General features: G+C 38.6%; 1 protein-coding gene and 1 long non-coding RNA gene across 2 annotated transcripts in view; one reads left to right on the forward strand and one right to left on the reverse strand.

Moving 5' to 3' along the window:
* Positions 1-2,140, reverse strand: part of LOC123959155 — a 4,424-nt gene extending 2,284 nt beyond the window's left edge. Inside the window, exons 1-2 of the long non-coding RNA XR_006822237.1 lie at positions 1,755-2,140; positions 1,570-1,651 (exon numbers count right to left, since the gene is read on the reverse strand). This is a non-coding gene — a long non-coding RNA (uncharacterized LOC123959155). The remainder of the gene's footprint in view (positions 1-1,569; positions 1,652-1,754) is intronic.
* On the forward strand, positions 754-12,165 carry myef2 (myelin expression factor 2; the record flags this gene model as incomplete). Its single annotated transcript, XM_046033060.1, is given in 15 exon segments — positions 754-2,073; positions 3,066-3,268; positions 3,991-4,043; positions 5,027-5,034; positions 5,131-5,224; positions 5,735-5,926; positions 6,018-6,171; positions 8,151-8,200; positions 8,284-8,344; positions 9,311-9,412; positions 9,774-9,818; positions 9,924-10,019; positions 10,154-10,249; positions 10,465-10,524; positions 11,981-12,165. Coding segments are annotated over 15 exon segments (1,509 nt in total), but the record flags the coding sequence as incomplete, so codon positions are not given.
* Positions 12,166-12,470: the final 305 nt, after the last annotated feature.

The following is a 12,470-nucleotide window of genomic DNA, read 5'->3' on the forward strand; positions in this document are numbered from 1 at the left end:
TTTCAATACCATACACCAAAACAAGGTCAAGGGTGTGGTTAAAACAGTGAGTCGGTTCATGAACACTCTGAGAGAAGCCGATGGAATCTAACAAAGAGATAAACGCAGTACTGAAGCTGTCATTCTCAACATCCACATGAATATTAAAATCCCCTACAATAATAACTTTGTCCGTTTTAAGGACTAAAGTTGACAAAAACTCTGCAAATTCAGATAAGAATTCAGAATACGGGCCAGGTGCTCGGTACACTATAACAAAAAGAATTGGTTGCAGTGATTTCCAACTTGGGTGCGAAAGACTAAGAACAAGACTTTCAAATGAGTTATAGTTTGGTTTAGGTTTAGAGCTGATTAATAGGCTAGAGTCGAAGATAGCTGCAACTCCACCTCCTCGGCCTGTGCCTCGAGGAATGTGAGTATTAATATGACTGGGATTTTGTGTGGTCGAGACAGAAAAACAAGTTAATACTAATGCAAGGGTTCAGACAAGATGCTGATAGTTCAGGATGGGCAACAGGCTGGCGTGTTCGTACTATGAGGTACAACAATCCAGCGGGGACTGGAAGGTTGGGCTGGTCTTTTAAGGTGAGTTGATTGTAGGCTGAGGCACTGGTGTGCTGATTAACTGGATGAGTCTCAGGTGCGTAAACTGGAGCTCAGGCAACCACGCCCACCAGCAGCCTCAGAGCATGAGGGAGGAAGCAGAACACAGAGCAACAGACGAAAACCATAAACGCCCCAAGGGGAAAAGAACTCAATCAACTACAATCACACACATGCAATCCAACAGGAAGGTCAGGGTCACGACCGGGGGTTCGTGACAATATATACTACATGCAGAAACCCAAGCAGCTGAATCAAAATATCAGTATAGGAAATTGGACACTTTGACATAACACAGCAGACATCTGGGTCAGAGAAGCTAACCTGTAGATGCAGCCTACTGCACATGTAGTGTGAATTGGTTGTAAATGGGACAGTATCCCTAAAAGTGGCTTAAAAAGGCTTGCTGTTAGTGACTTCCTTTAAATATATTTAAAAGATTCAAATGAACCCCCCCCCACAATTTTGAAACACGCTGTTTGATTTTGGAGGTAAAGTCATAAGGGCATTCTTCAGAGACAGTCTTTCCTCCTATTATCACCAGTGTACCCTCAGCACTAAAACAAAAACAGCTCATTTGCTTGCTTTCTAACGAGTCTTGCTTTGAATCACTGATTAGATGTAAAAATATGTCTAAATGATACTTCATGTAGAGCATAAAACTATGGCTTGACACCATTCTTAAGTTCAAAAAGTTGTCATCTGCATATCTCAAAAAACATTTAACAATTAGGAGTTGGACAACATTTTCTAAAGCAGTAGAATCAACCTTGTGTGATACTGAAAAATATTACTTAGAAGTGTATTTTATACAAATTTTAAAGCATATTGTATAGGGAAAATGAAATTATTCCTCTGGTAGAATAAAGTGCATCAATCAATAGTGTCAGGAATTATGAATTGGCTTGGCTCATTCTGCACTACATCATTAGCATAAAAATATTTGCACATAATTCAGGGACTTACTGGTTCTATTAGACACTTCAAATTGTCAGGCCTTGTCTTGTGCATGGATCCTTGCCTTAGTGGGTTGCACTTAGTTTCTGTACTGTTCAGAAACACACACATGCATCCATTAGAAGGTGTCACTTTCTGTTAAGTACCACTTATTCAGTTACTCACTTGCTGACCCCTGTGTCTAACATACTAACCTTAGAGCAATCATTGCACAATCTTTTCATAATCCCATTTTATTAGTGCTTATTGTCCAGTAACCCTTCTTATTCTACTATTCAATTCACCCTGGCTGCCTAGCAACATCTGCCAAATCTCGCGTTAGAGACACAAATCTCCACTACACATTTTGAACTGCGTAGCGACAAAGGCGTCTTGCGTTGTATGGGGCTAGAAAAACCTCAACATGGCAGATGTTGAAACTCTCGATGAGGAGTCAAAGCAAGAGGAATGCACAGCATCCATCATGTCCGAACCTGAGGAGACATCGGAAGAAACACCCAATGGCGTGAAGACGTGAGTAAAAATGATGTATTGTCTGTCCCGTCCTTGCAGCCTTTAGCTACCTTAGCTAAAATGGAGTCATGTGATGCTAGCTATTGTTAGCATCTAACCTCTGTTGTCAAACACTGAAACCGTTAAGTACCTGTGTGATAGGTTTGTAGCTGACCCAACACCAAACGTATGCTATATATTTTCTAACTCATCTCTCAAAATTGTGCGCTTTTGCAATAACATTAATTTAACGTTAGTCAATGTAATGGCTCAACCTTCAACGTTAAGTTAACGTTAACGTTACTGTTTGCTAATCTCGGTTGTGTTTCTATTTTTGTTAGCTAACACAAACATAATTAATAGTGAAATTTAACTCTTGTTAAATCTGCACAGTAAACCCAGCTTAAACTTTAAACTAGTTCGTTGGATAAGGCTGATTGCAGACGACATAACTAGCTAGCGTTAGCAACCCTGTTAGCTAATCTTTAACAACAATAACGTGAGCTGCAAATGGTTCCGATGCTACACTGTAAATTAGGGTTAATTAATTAACGTAACTAGCTATAGCTAGTAGTATTGTCTTTGCCTCTGACCAGGTGGTTATTTGTACAGCATCCATTTATTAATAAAGACAACAACATTTAAAAACTCGTAAGCATTATATTATGTCAAATTTGGACAATTGAGTCATACATCCAAAGGTCTCCTAGCATTTATCTACAGAGTTCTGTATAGATATAGTTTTTTAATATTACCTAATAATCTTTTTGACAATTTTTCCTCAAGTTATGCATTAATCTAATATTAACAGAGCTGTATCATTCATTCTGTATGTAAGAAAGTGTTATTCGAATGTAAAGAAAAGCACATTACCACCGAAATGCACAACACATGACAGGACCTTACTATTACTCACAAATGTATTGACACGTCTTTTAATATACATACTACACTGTGTGATAACCAAATGTAGTTTGGCTGTTCTCTGACCTGCAGCTTTGTGCGTTTTGTAGGGATGCTGAAGAAAATAAGCCCCCCAAAGAAAAGCATGATGCTAAAGAGAAGTCCTCCGGGAGCAGAAGAGGAAACCGCTACCATCCCTACAAAGACAAACACGGTGGAGAAAAGAAGGGTGCTCATAGGAACCGGGTTTTCATCAGCAATATCCCTTATGATATGAAGTGGCAGGCAATTAAAGATCTAATGCGTGAGAAAGGTAATGTCTCCAGTGATGGGGATTGTCTCTCCTCTTTTCAGCTTATTAGAAGTTCTTGACCCTTTTTCCTTTGTTACCAGATGGAGCATCCTGCTTCTAGCAGTAGTAAATTAGTTTGTAGATTTCTCTGGATGTACAGATAGTGGGGAACCAACATAGTGTGAAATTAGGTTATTGGAGTTTTAATAAATTTCTTTGGCTGGACACCAATTTAGTTTGGGCTGATATGTCTGTGAGAAAAGGAAGATGAACTTGTCACTTGTTTTATGGCATTGTCAGCTCCAAAATGTAACCTCAAACCAGTAGCAGATTGTTGAATGATTTTGTTGCATCTGTTGCAAGGTGAATCATATGAATAAAATATTGTAATATTTTACTTTCTGAATTATGGGGATCTCAAGAAGCCTTTTGAAAGGTCCAAGGACAGATTAAACCTTTCAACTGCCATGAATGGAATCTGATGAACTGATCATGTTGAAGTCTTTTGAATTTCCCAGGTTTAATGTAGCTGTGTTTCTCTCTGGCCTTGGCCTTTGGGTGTCTCAGTCACTGCCCAGAAAGGCATGGTGTTGTCTGGTGGGATGTTGGTCTGGGCTGACTGTTGATCATTAATGGGACATTTCCATCTGTAGCGGCATTGCCAAGGCCAACGGCGACTTGAAGACTTGGTGACTTAAATTCCTTTGTTCTTTTGGTATTTTTCCTTTGTATGTCTCATGTAGTTGGTGAGGTTACATACGTGGAGCTCTTTAAGGATGCAGAAGGAAAGTCAAGGGTAAGTGATGTGGCCAACTTGCTGCACGAGGTTTTAAATGCCCTCAGCAGGCTCTCATTAACAAAGTGCTCTTTTAGGTTCTGATCCTTTGGGTCTTACTAAGTTACCGAACTGGAGATATTGTAGGTTGTGTTTAGAGCCTGATAGATGGCCAATGATTGATATTCATTTGAAAGGGAGATGTCCTGTTGATTTTGGAAAAGTAGCTTAATGAACTCATCTAAGAGTACACTTTTGCTTTTGTTGTTGTCATTTCAATTGGTGAAAAAGTTTGTTTGTTTGGCCATTTTCCAAAGGGAAGTGTGGGTTGTAGGATTTGTCTTATTGATTGACCCTCCATGTCTCAAAATCTTATTTTACAATTCTGTTACATGGCACAGCTCTCTTCAAAGGAACAAACCAGTCTCGAAAGATCTTGTAGTGTTTTTATTGTTATGTTTTTATATTATATGGACCACTATTTTTCTTTATTGCAGTGGTAAAACTGGTTAATCCTAAACAATGTACTAATTAAATTTGTTTAATGCATTTTCTACCTTGGTATTTGTGTCCAGTTCAAAACATTAAAAATATTACATTAAAATTACAATGCATGGTATCTGTTAATGCTATTCATGTTTTTACCAAACGTATAAACGATGTTTATACACCTTAAATTATAATTGTTAACTTATTATTTAAAAAAATTAATTGTCAACATTGCTTCAGGTAATTATAAAGAATATGCTCTAATTAAACTTTTAATCTTGTTTGCAGTAGACTTAAACACAACCACACCCCTGCTGGCTCAAGCCAGTGGGCAAAATATGGCCAACATGCACTATAGGAAATGTTAGAAGCATGTTGATACATGAAGCATTAGATTTAAAATGTCCCAGTGCTTTGTCTTGATTTTTAACTGTGTTTTGTTCACTCCCTCGACCTTGGATATGTGTGCTACCTGTATGTGTGCTACCTGGACTCCTATGTTGCCCCCTGGCTAGGGTTGTGGGTAAGAAACTATCTTACTTTCATACATGGAACATAGAACTTTCTTTTATCTCACACTTGCATGGACTCCCTGATTCCTCTTTCCCTAATTCAACAGTGTGGTGGAGTTCAAAGATGAGGAGTTTGTGAAGAAGGCAATAGAAACTATGAATAAGCATGACCTAAGTGGAAGGCCACTCAACATCAAGGAGGTGAGATCAACTTACTAACAAAATACCTGTTTTGGTTTCAGAAAATAAATAAAATACATGTTTGCACAGTAGCAGCAGATATAAAGTGTTGTTTTTCCAGTGTTACTGTCTTACTCTTATTGGTCCAAATTTCAAAAAGTAAATAATCCTAGCACAAACATTTGTCATGATGCTACTCCAAACTAAAATACTACCCAGTGACAGATGGTTATACATTTAGGTCTTCTCATTAACATTGAAGTGATGCATTTTTGTGACATTGCTTGTGGCCTTTCTATTGATTTTATCCATACGAGGTTTGAAAGATTTGTAAGTGGTCACAAATAATTGTAGCAATTATTACACTGTAAATCTTCTAGGGGAACTGAAATACCACTAGAAAACTTGACAAAGTGTGGAACTTTATTATAGAGTTGTTTATTGCAGTTGTACACTTTAAACTGACTGATTGTTCATGATTATCTTGATCTGGCAATTCAGAGGTAAATTGTATTGTATTTTATATTTAAGGACCCTGATGGGGAACATGCTCGGCGTGTGCTCCAGCGCATGGGAGGAGGTCAACAAGGAGGTCGTGGGCAGGACATGGGGCCGGGTGGGATAAACATCCCACTCTCTATTGCCAACAATCCCAACATCCCACCGGATGTCATCCATGCACTGCAGGCTGGACGACTTGGCAACACAGTGTTTGTGGCCAATGTGAGGACATAGTAACAAACAATTTCTAAATTTAGGTTGTGATGATTATTCGTGTCGATTTAAAAATAGTGATTTCTTTTCTGTTGAACAGCTGGACTTCAAGGTTGGCTGGAAGAAGTTGAAGGAGGTGTTTGGCATGGCAGGTGTGGTAAAACGAGCAGATGTAAAGGAGGATAAAGATGGAAAGAGTCGTGGGATGGGAACAGTGACTTTTGAGCAGTCACTGGAGGCTGTGCAGGCCATCTGTATCCTTCAGAATTGAACACTTTAATAGAAAAAGAACTCAAAGTAATGCTTAGGGCCATATGAAATTCATACACCTTTTTTCTGTTTTAATTTTTCTGAATTACAATTTAAGCTAATTTAGTTATCAGAAAGTGTGTAATCATGTGTTAGATGAATAAAATTACAATTAAGAAAATATAAAAAATGTAATCAATATCTATTTGATGTATCATGCAAATATGCATATGGCAACATTCAAATGGTTGTGCAATTATTTATGGGGACAATTCACAATCAATGCATTCTTGCCATACATGTACTCTGAATTGTCCCCTATTAAAAAGGTTATTTATTACCATAGATGATTACTGCCCTTGTGTCTTCTGCAAGACAACTTTCATATACTGCTCCAATGCATGGTAAAAAGTGGGCAATGCTCCTCTTTGTCGGTAAAGCTTGAAAGCTTATTAATTATTTCTCAGTGAATGTTTGACCATACAGCCAGGAGTGAGCTTGCGCCTTGCATCTGGTGATATTGTTGCACTTTTGAGAGTTTGTTGAAGTGATGAGCTCTTACAAGTGTGCTGATTATATCACACTGTGTGTGTATGTGCGTGTGTGCACGCACACACACACAGAAGCAGTGCCCGTAAATGACACCAAATCATAGCAGTATAGTTTTTCTGTTTGTTTAGCTTAAGTGCTGTCAAGGGAAAAAAACACTTACAATGCTAGGGAAAGCCCAGATTTTTTTTTTTAAATTGCATCCACATTATGGCAGATTCCACAATATTCTTGGTTTTACAGTTGATTCCATTTTTATTATCAAATTCTGCTATTCTGTCCATGTTTTTCTGCATTGTAAAAATCATTGGGCCCTAAATGCATTTAGGACTGGACCCGAATATTTGAATATTCAACCATTGGGTACACATTCGATTTTCAATTATGAGATTTGATTATTGAGCCTGACGACAGCAGTGAACGTAACACTCCAGTTCACATCAAAGGGAAAATGAAATGAAGCCCTCAGCTGTGTGGGAGAACTTTAAACTGAGTGATGACAGCAGTAGCATGGCAGTTATGGTGTTTATTGATTTTACAATTGCTTAATTTCATTACAGATCAAAACATCCAAATTTCCTACATTTTAAAATGAATCAGTATCAAACTGTAGGCTGGAAACAAACAACAACACAATGAACGCATTTAAATAAGCCTAATTATATTAGGCCGATTGTAGAAGAAGAGCATTTTGTTATTTTCGCTATAATTAAAGTTAAAAGTGAATTTTACATAACGTGTTAGATTTAGTTCCTATACCGGAAACACCGCTCTTCCCGTGCGCTCTCTGCCTGGACCCCCACCCGGCTAAACTATTCCCGGATTCTGCTCTGGACCTGCTTGGGTCACTCTCTGCTACGGTTCCCCCTGCTCTGTACAGCAGGCCACCGACCCTGTTTGGCACGCATTGATTTTCACTCTGCCTGCTCTTCACCTGCTCAATATAGGCCTACGATCCTTTTAACCCCGCAAGAAAAATTTCTCCCTTTCTTAGTGCTGCAGTTGGGTCTGCTAGCGGCTATAACAAATTTAAAAACAAAGATTTGGTAATAATCACTTAGTTAGCCTAGCTATGAGAATAAAGAAACGGAGCGCTTTTTTTATTTTTTCTTTCTCTCACACACGCACAGACAGACTTGCGCACCCATGCCGCTGCTATCACTTCCCCATCCGATCACCCCTCGCTCAGCAGAACTTAGTGGGCATTTATCCTTCTTCTGCTGTTCTGCTTCTATCCTTTAAATACATAGTTGTAACTCATGAAAAAACCAAAACACATGTTTAAACAATCACCACAACGGGACCGCTGAGGGGCGAAGCTTCGATTATTCGCTCTTAATTACTATCGAAGTGTTGAAGCTCAAAAAATGACATTTGGGCCAGCCCTAAATGCATTACAGTTGTACCGTGACCATTCCCTTGACTCTATACTCAGCCATGTTCAATGGACAGATGCTCTTTGACAGACAGATGCACGTTAAAATGGTATGTTATTTTAAGTTATTTTATAACTTAAGTTCTAAATATAACTATAAAAATTACATGTTTACTTTTGTTGTGTGTTACAGGATGAGAAATCTCTTCCTCCTGAAGACTTCCGTCAAGTAGAAAAAACACCTCAGTTACCACGTGAGTACACGTTTATCCTCTGTCATTTGTTTATGTCAAACTCATATCCATAGTAAGAAGCTCAGTGAATTGTGTATATTACTAACATTGTCAGTTTAAGAGACACGTTAATAGAATTAGCATATTTTATCATTTACAGTGACCAAAAATAATGTTGAGGCAGTGTGCTAATGAAAAGAAATACTACGTGGCTTGTGTGTTTTTTCGTAACTGTAGGATAGTTGTTGGCCTGTTGATGTTTTCAGTGATGCTTCACACACAAAGGCAACATAAAAGCAGTTAAATATTTAAAAACGTATATGACGAACTCTCATACAGTAATTACAGCAGTGTTTATAGATGGAAAATCTGCATTTTGTATTGTTTCATGGTCAAATTCAAATATGTGTGCTTGTTTTACTCTGGTTACAAACAAAGTTTCTTTTTTGATATCGGAAAACATTAATGACTTAGAAGTAGTAGTTGTCATCTAGGAAAGTATTTGTATTACAATAGCCAATTTGAGTAGTAGCATGTCATGGTATGCTTGTTTATTTATGAAATGTAGAGCTCTGATGTCTGCACTGAAACTAAAGACTCACCAAAATGGGATGTGGAATTGTTCCACAAATTGAACAACATTTCACATGGATAAATAAATAATATCTGCTCTACCCAACAGCAAAATCTGGGTACCTTTTGATGTTAAGTATGCTCTGAGCAGTATATCTTCCATTCTTGAGAGTTGGTGCATTGCAGATGCAGTTAAGGATCATGTAAAGATGTGGCTTGGCACATTTCCTTTTTACTAAATTACTTGCGTTAAGTGCAAACACTTCTCAATGAATGTCAGTTACATTAAATGTCAGTAGCATTATTGATTTAGCTTTGTATTAATTCTCATATTGTATGTAATCAACTTTGCTATTGGTGCTAGTAAATTGCATAACTCAAACATTTCTCTTTTGTTTTCTCTTTTGTTTGTAGGGGGTCTAGGTGGTATTGGCATGGGCCTGGGGCCAGGAGGGCAGCCTATAAATGCCAACCGTCTGAGCGGTGGAGGAGGGATGGGTTCTATGGGGCCTGGAGGTCAGTTACATACTGTGTTGCAAACCAGTTTGGATCTATAGGCAAATGCATATCTGAGAGAACCAGATACATCTTCTCTAGCTGGTCACAAGATTTGCACCACACGGCAGCATTAATCAGCAGCTTTGAACATCATCCTGGCAAATCAGCATACACAGTTAATGTGTAAACTACTCAACCACCAAGTCTTTCATGGCTCATCTTTTGACTTTACAGCAGTCTCAATGTGGTGACCATACATTACCATAATCTACCAGCAGAAATACAGGACTTTCACACTATTAGGTGAATGTGATGTAAAATGTAAAAAGATACAGTATGCTCTTTGGCATGGCCTTGATGACGACATCTTCTGCCATAGGTATGGATGTTCCAGGTTGTGGGGGAATGAACAGACTTGGAGGAGGTATGTTGTTTTGTTTACCTATGAGTTTTCCACGTGAAAGACCATTGTCAACTTTTGTGGAGGATAGGAGAGGGTGATGCTCAAACTTGGTGTTGCTTTTGACAGGTATGAGTGGTGGCGGTGGCTTCGGGGGCATGGATAGCATGGGCAACATGGGCGGCTTTGGAGGGAGAGACATGGCACCAGTTGGCAGGATGGGAGGTATGTGAGCAAATTCACTCCTACCAGGTAAAGATGAGGTTCAGTTCAAGGATGTTATTCTGTAAACATTGAGATGCACCTTTTGTTTTATAGACACCTTAAGTCTAAGGTTACATTTTGTTTCCTGTGTTGAGATATGTACCGGTCAGGAATGGGCGGAATGGATCGGGACTTTGGCCACAGTGACATGCCTATGAATCGAGGATTTGGGGATTCATATGGAGGAATGGGTAAGTGATGCTCTGACTTCAGCCTTGAATTTTGTCATACTTAAACACCAGACACAGTGGAAGTTATGCAAGTTCTTCTGTGCAGTTTGATTTTGAGTTATGATGGGTCTAAGGGATTGCTTTTTGTCATGTGGACTGCTATGCTTACAGGCTGACTGTTTCTGTTTACTGTTGTGACATTGTTGTATTAACCAATGTGCATTCTCAACTTTTAGGTGGAGGTTTTGGAGGAGGTATGGGCAGTGGTGGCATGGGGCACTTGGGCACTGGATTAGGTACATGAAATAGTCCATCTCCATCTGTATCTATTCTGTTCTAAATCTGTTATGTCAGCCACAAGCTTCTTTATTACTTTTGACATTTGAAAGTTCTCACCTGTTTTATAGTCTTTTGACAGTTTATACAGCCAGTCATGTAAAGGGAGGAATGAGTTTTAGTGTACCACGGTGTAGAAAGTCATTAATTGTCATGCCTTGTTGAATAGTCGAAGGATGAAGAAGAAGGCCCAGTAGTTACCCCAGGAGTGAGCTTGCGCCTTGCATCTGGTGATATTGTTGCACTTTTGAGAGTTTGTTGAAGTGATGAGCTCTTACAAGTGTGCTGCTGAGCCCCAGTATAAGTGTTGGCTCTACTCATGTGTTGTCCTCAAACACAACGTGAAGTTCCATACCACAGGTGTGATGCATATTCTAGTAGGATCAATAGTTATCTACAGTGACAACATTGAGATATATGATGTGGCCACAGTTGCAACTGAAAGACTTTCTGCCATGCAATGTTATGAAAAAAATGCTGTAGACCTATGAAAAATTAGAAATATTTAAATTGTGGTTAAAGTAGGGGACGTAGGTAAAGCAGGCGGCACTGATCTATAAACGAGTGAATCTTGGGGTATCTGTTGTCAACAGCTGCTTTTATACTGTATGGTACATCGAGTTACTGCTGCTCGTCAGTCCTGTGTAATTGCCTCCATACACCTTTCTTTTTAGCAAAAGTGCCATCTCCATGTTTCATTCTTGAAATACTTAATGGTGCAAGCTAGGGCTAGGCAATAAATATTATCACAATAAAAACATTAATATCAGTCAATATCGATAACCATCACGATAAATGTCAAATCATTATTTCTTCCAAATTTAAAGGCAGATTTTTGCTCAGAGTGAAAGTTAAATAAAACAGATGGTTAATTGGGGTTTACGGGCAGAACATGACAAACACTTAATGCCAAACAGTGGATCACTAAACAAATCTGAGGTAGAACATTTAAAACAATTATGATGAGGTAAATGCTAATTCATTTGTGATTCAAATGAATTAAATCAGTCATTTATTGAACATGTGTTTTATATTGTTATTCAGGAAAGTTATATCGGGATAATTGTTATTTTATTGCCCAGCCGTTGTCCAATCTCTATTTTGTCATATTATATAATGTGACCAATTGGGATGAAAATGTCCACACAGTCCATGCCTTCAGGACCCACTACTTTGCACTTGATGTTGCAGTTGCACACTATAGTGACATGTCATTGGACTAAATGAATATAAAGCTCTGTCTTAAGATGTGAAAGGTATTGTAATATTTTTTGTATGGCAGTTTCAATATGCAGATGTTGTCTTAATGTCTCATTTGTATTAATCTGTGATCAGATATACATATACTGCCCTGTTAAAATATACAGTACATTGTTTAAGTTTCTCTCTCATTTTACAAGTGTGTCTTAATTGCAGGTGGCGGAATGGGCAATATGTCAATGGACCGGATGGGCTCCAGCTATGACCGTATGGGTATGTCAGGAATGGACATGAACCGTGGCTTTGGTGGCTTTGGAGGTGGGGGCCCAGGACACATGGGTGGAGGCATGTCTGACAGAGGCTCTGGGTCCAAAGCAGGTTGTCAGATCTTTGTGCGAAATGTAAGTATGTGTTAGATATGTGAGAACTTCGCTAGTTTAGAGAATTAGACGTCTGTTAAATTAGGATTGGAGTTATTTAGCCATCTAACCAATGACGAAATTACTATTTCAATGATACATACATTTTCTGTTGATGCTCTAGTTTTGAGTGAGGTTTTACAGGGACTCAGCCCATGCTTGTTGTGCATTATTATAAATGGTAATGATGCTGTAAATGAGTAGTTCATGATTGGTTTGTTTAGATGAATTAACTGGTGCTTTTCTTGACAGTAGGGTTTTGAGTTTGAGTCTGACTCTTTATGATG

The sequence above is a fragment of the Micropterus dolomieu genome, linkage group LG20, assembly GCF_021292245.1.
Source record: "Micropterus dolomieu isolate WLL.071019.BEF.003 ecotype Adirondacks linkage group LG20, ASM2129224v1, whole genome shotgun sequence".
Taxonomy (NCBI): domain Eukaryota; kingdom Metazoa; phylum Chordata; class Actinopteri; order Centrarchiformes; family Centrarchidae; genus Micropterus; species Micropterus dolomieu.